Source organism: Geospiza fortis, unplaced genomic scaffold (genome assembly GCF_000277835.1).
Source record: "Geospiza fortis unplaced genomic scaffold, GeoFor_1.0 scaffold878, whole genome shotgun sequence".
NCBI classification, from domain to species: Eukaryota; Metazoa; Chordata; class Aves; order Passeriformes; family Thraupidae; genus Geospiza; species Geospiza fortis.
The window spans coordinates 1,124,388-1,130,365 of record NW_005054471.1 but is presented as its reverse complement, the minus strand read 5'-3'; the positions used below and the strand labels follow the sequence as shown (position 1 = coordinate 1,130,365).

General features: G+C 57.8%; 1 protein-coding gene across 1 annotated transcript in view; it reads right to left on the bottom strand.

Moving 5' to 3' along the window:
* ARID3C (AT-rich interaction domain 3C) overlaps positions 1 to 5,972 on the bottom strand; it is a gene marked incomplete at its 5' end in the record, with an annotated part of 17,527 nt that extends 11,555 nt beyond the window's left edge. Inside the window, one exon of the mRNA XM_014309946.2 lies at positions 5,841 to 5,972. Coding sequence (XP_014165421.1) covers positions 5,841 to 5,972 — 132 coding nt within the window. The remainder of the gene's footprint in view (positions 1 to 5,840) is intronic.
* Between the last annotated feature and the right edge of the window lie 6 nt (positions 5,973 to 5,978).

The window sequence follows — 5,978 nt, the reverse complement described above, 5'->3', positions numbered from 1 at the left end:
CTCCCCCTCCATTCTTGTCCCCCTCCCCGCCCCTGATCCCTCCATGGGTGACTGAAGTCGTGAGACACCCTTCCCCTTCAATCCCTTACTAGATGACTGGAGCCATGGCACCCTGTCCATGACCAGCCCCACCCCAGGTGTTCCCAGGGGACACACACGGGCACCCCCATGGTACTTGTGTGGGGGAGCACACAGGGCATGCTCTAGCACCAGGTCTGTGCATGCACACAGTTGCTGTGGGGCTGTGTGAGTACGGGGTGCACCCACGGGGGGCTGTGTGCATGCCTGGGATGTGCATGGGCTGTTCAATCCTCCTCCCCACCAAGCACCTCTGGCCCCAGCCCCTTCCTGCAACTTCTTTGAGGGGACAATGCAGAAGGAAATTTTGGTGGCTGCCCCAAACCACACCCTGTGAAAGCAACACCAGCCCCCACCTCAGCTACTGGAAGAGCTGTGTGCCTCAGCAGAAAGAGTATCTGGGCCGGGTTCTCCCTCATGCCCTCCCACAGACATGGGATGTAAGCTCTGGAACATGACGGAGCTCTGTAGGCATGATGGGGAACACAGCCTCACCCACGAAGGCAACTCCAGTGGGTGCCCTGTGCCCCAGGGGAAGATTCCAGAGCCCCCACACAGAGTCTGCTCAGCCTCTGCACATTCATGCACAGTGCAGCTCGCTCTGCAGATGCATACACACGTGCACACTCTCCTTGTGCACCCTCACCCTGGACAAACAGCCCCAGCAAGCACACTCACACAGCCCCTGTACGTGCTCCCCCTCTGCACAGGCCCTGCTTATGCATCCCTACACTTCACACACACACACAATCCTTGTGTCCATCCATCCATCCATCCATCCATCCATCCATCCATCCATCCATCCATCCATCCATCCATCCATCCATCCATCCATCCATCCCCTTAAGACCAGAGTCTACCACCTGAGACCTGACCTCCCCGCTGCAAACCTGCCCAGCTGGCTGGCAGCACAGGAGATTTGCCTCCATTTTTAACCCAATTAGTGGATTATTGGAAGCCCAAATTGATGAGGGGGTGCATCCTCCCCAAAGACTCATGTGGCATCTGCTTTCAGGGAGGCAGCTGGGGAGGGAGCTGGAAGCAGCCTCAGTGTGAGCTCCTGATGGTGCTCCTCTCCCCTCCACAGTGAGGGTATTCTCACACCCTCAACTAGTTTTTACATCTCCTTGGAGCCCCATTCCCAATCCCTTTGGACGTCGGTCTGGAAAATAGTGCTGTGGCAGCTTCTGAGGCTCTGAGCATCCCACAGACTCCAGTGGGGCCAGGAAGTGCCCTGGGGGCAGCAAAGGGAGCAGGTGCCTGGCACCACCACCACTGCTCAGCACTGTGGGCTGGGCAAGAGGCGGCCTTGGAGGGGGCTTAGCACTCAAACCCTGCCTCAAGGGTCCATGCAATTCCAAGATTGTGACACTGATATGGGCATGCAGATGCCTAAACACACTGGGACACCCCACGTGTGCCTGTACATGCATGAGTGTGTGAAGACTAGCGTGGGCACACACACACACACACACACACACATACACACAACCACAGCCATATGGATCCATGCACACCTGTGTGCTCATATGGACCCATAGACACATTCCAGCATTGCCATGGGTTCACACACACACTCTGCATGCTCCTGTACATCCATACAGACACACAGGGACTCCCAAGGATTGCTACACACAGGGGCACTCAGGGGGGTCCACACACACACACACGTACCTCCACACTTATATGTGCACTTATACAGATGCACACACTCAGGCTGGTCTGTGGGCACACAAACCCCCAGAACACCTCTGTGTGCCCTTCCAGCCACACCCCAGCAGCCCCCCTGTCCCGTCCTGTGCCCTCCACTGATGCTGGGTTGCCAGAGCTGCTGGAGCTCTAGGGATTGGCACACTGACCCTTGCTGCTGATGGCACCTCCCCACTGCAGGTGGTCCCAGATTAGGGGCACAGCTCTGCTCACAGGTTTGCTGGAGAAAAGCAAAAGCCTCCAGGCAGACATGGACAGGGGCAAACACACTGTGTCCATTCCTCCCTCCCTGACTCTGCAGTGTAACCAGGGACCCCCTAATTTAGCCCTGGGAGCCCTTGGTCCTGCCCTTAGGTTGAAGATGCATTGATGGTGAGGAGTGGCATGGACACCACTACCCTCTCCTCAGAGTCCACTTCTTCAGCTACCTCCCTTCCCTGAACATTCCTGACTATTTCCTCCATCCCCAGGGACAACACCACAGGAGAAAGCAATAGGGACAGAGGTAGGAGGGAGCACACCACTCATTTTGGGATGACCCTCTGTGGCACAAGGAGGTCTTTGTCTACAGGGGCACACACACCTCCCTGCTCTGAGATGTGAGTGCACACATCACAGATGGCAAGCCCTCCCTAAACGCATGTTAAGGACAGGTGGGTGGGTGCAAGAGGCAACTCCTGGCATCAGGGACAGGCAAGGCAGGAGTATCAGCCACTCCAGGGTTAGGCTGAGGATAATGGCAAGCAGCTGCTGGCAAAACCAGCCACCCCCAAATTAACCGCTGAGGCTACCAGACACCCTGGAGTTCCTAAAGGGCTGGCTGGGGCTCACCTCCTGCAGCTGCTCCTGGGAAGGGAGGAAGGCGCTTCAGAGGATCCTGATCCCCCCAGTCACAGATGGGTGTGAACATGCCAGAGGGGCCCTGGCAGGGAGGGCATCCTCCTGCCAGCAAACACTCTGCTAACAAAGAGCAGGATGCAAAGCCCAGATGTTTGAGTCCCTCCCACCCCAGGGAATGGAGAATAAAGCCCCGGGTTCTGGTGCTGTTCTTCTACCACTGGAGGAAACCAACGCACCCATCCCTGTCTATATGCATGGTTTCCCTAGGGGGAAAGCTGAAATCATGGAGCTGAGCCTGGCACCTGAAATGTGAGGCTCTTACCTGTGCCCTCCAAGTCAAACATAATGCAGCACCACAGAATTAAAACCTGGAGGCATCCCAGCCCTTAGGGAAGCTGGGATTCATGGCTAACGCATAATCACACCCCACCTGGTACCCCCCACCTCAGGGCTGGGTCTGACTGACAGCCCTGGGTGTGGAGACCTCCCAGACCTTTGCCCAGGTCTCTACCCATGTGTCCTTATCAATGTACATAAACCGGCGCCGGGGGCTGATGCAAGAGGCAGGGGTGAGGGGGTCTCTCAGCCTCCTAACACTGCAGCAGCCCTCCCAGTCAGAGCAAAGGTCTCACCAGCCCCCCCCTCCCCAAACCAGCACCTCAGGAAGCACATAAAACTACAGCATACATGTAGGATATTTCCCCAAAAAGCTCCTCTGTGCAAAGCAGCATTTGCCTGTTAACCCGGTGGGTTTCACCACAACCACGTTGTCCTCTGCTCCCATTTTTAGCAACAACTGTGCTGTGTGGAAACCCTTCCCTGGCTGGTCCTGCACCAACCTCCCACCCTATCCCCATCAAGGCATCCTCCCCACCGCAGAGAGATGGGGAAGTCTCTCTGCCCACTTTCTGCCAAACAGCCTGGATTTGGTGGTCTCTGTTCACATAGCTGTGTTCCCAGCCCAGGAGGATGAGAGCAGGGACAAGCCCTGAATCCCACCCTGGGCGACTGCATGACGGTTTGGGAAGTTTCAAGCAGGGAGTCCTGGTGGGAAATACAGCTCTGGCTACTACAAGGGTCTCTCTCCACCTCCAGGACCCTCCCAACCACACTGCTACTGCCCCAGAGCTTTCCAGCAGACAGACACATGCTGCCCCCTCACCTCCCCCACAGCATTACAGCCCAACCCCTGGGAAACCTCCAAAAGCTGAAGCACAGCCACCCTCCCCACTGAGTCCCGGCAGAGAGAGGAGAACCTGTTCCCCAGGCTGGGTGAGGCATAGCCCTGCAGCCTGGGGAGGACCCAGCAGGGACATGTCCCTCCCCGGCAGGGGTATGTCCCCTCCTGCATGATCTCAGGGGAGGGACAGGAGTGACAGCCACCCTGCAGAGCCCAAAGCAAGCTGGCACCGCAGCCTGCTCCAAACTGCAGAAGGACATCCCGTTGTTCCCTGGGCCAGCTGGGACATGCCACAAGCTGGGAGACACAGGCGTGGGTCTCCGGATGAGGGGTGCATCACTTTTCCAATGAGGGTTGAAAAAACCCAAAGAGAGTAAACAAGGAACGAGCCTGTTCTCACCCTGGAAAACTGTGGCAGGATTTATCCCGCACCCCAACCTCTCCTGTCATCCCTCTCCCACTATTCACAACATTCCTGCCCTGCACAAGGAGCCTGGGCAGCCCCAGACAGGGGCAGGGCAGGAGGCTGAAGGACGAGAAATGCCGGGGATGCTTTCCTAGCCTCCCTGGGAGGGAGGAGCTGCTTCCCACCTCCCGGTTGACCCCGGGAACCGGACAGTCAGCCTTTTTCTGTGCAGCGGGGTGTAATGTAACACTTCCCGGACGAGCAGTTTGGCCTGTGCAGTTCACCCACCCCGGCCCTCCCCGGGCTGCTTCACGGCAGCGCCAGGCTCTGGCAGCATCCCGGGGCACAGCCAGGGGGAATGTGCTGCCCGTGCCCTGTCCACACCTCTGCCTGCTGCCTTGTAGGCAGGGGATGAGCCCCGGCCCCCCAAAATAACAAGGTGTTGAGCAATTTGAAACAGAAAAGGCAGCAGCACGCCCCCACAGCAGCCAAAGGTTGGGTCCCTGCTGCTGTTCCCTTGCTCTCCTGACAGAACTGGATGAGACCGAAGTGCTCTCATCCTCCTGTCCCTGAGCAGTACCGTCCTAAAAAGCCACACAACAGCTCTCTGGGGACATCTCTGTGTGTTCTATCCCCTCACCACATCTTCCCTGTCACCCACGGTGCCTCTCTCTCCCCCACAAGGAAGCTGAGTGCACGGGGAGCACAAACCTGCCCTGGCGCTGTGCACTCCGTGCCCACACCCATGCAGAGGCACCCGCTGTGTGCAAACCAGAGCTTGCACAACACGGCTCAGATGAGATCCACATGCATTAAAGACAGGGGGACTTTCCTCCCATCCTTTACACGAACTCCTGAAGCCTTTTCCCCATGTCCTCAGCTGCAGAAGGGTCTCCCCTACGCCCACCAGGAATGAGGGTGTGTATGTGCTACTTCCTCCATCTGTAATACACCTTGGCCCTTGCACAGACACAAGAACTCAGCTCCACGGCTTGCTAGCTCCTCGGGGTGATCACCCACCAGAGCCCTTGCCCTTTTTCATCTCTGTAACACCCCCGTGGACAGGGGTCACCCTGTTTTAGCCATTATGGAAGGCACCAGGATGGAGCACAGATCAGGGTGGGCACAGGGAGATGCCTGGACACTGGACACCCTATCATGATTCAGGGCCGGGGGACAGGCAGAGGGGACACCAAGGAGAGATGTGGGGTCATGAAGCAGGGTTGAAATGTTGAAATGGGGTTTGGTAGCAGGGAGATGGGGAGCACATAGGATGATGACGATGCCTATAGGGCAGGACAGGGCTTAGGCATAGGGGCAGTGAGGAGCATTCAGGGGGTACCCATTTAGGAAAGAATGCGGTTTGGGGGCAGTGGGTGAGTTCTGGTGGGGTTTTGTTTAGAGTGGGATTGCAATAATGTCTGGGGGTTAATGGGGATATGGGGGATGCCTACTCGGGGTGGGTCTGGGCTGGGGCATGGTGTTGCCCATTTAGGGTGGGATACAGACAGGGTTTGGGAGCAGCGGGGGTCATAAGCGTTGTCCATTCAGGGAAAGCTTAACCCGGGGGTACACCGGGGATGCCTGCCGGGAGCAGCCGGTGCCGGGGCAGCGATGCCCCCATACCTGCTTGAACTGCTCCTCGTAGGTCCATTCGTGGTGCGGTGGTGGCGGTGGGTCGCGGGGCTCCCCTTCTTCCTCCTCTTCCTCTTCCTCCTCCTCGTCCTCCTCCTCCTCCCCCGCAGCGGCGAGCGGCGGGCGCGG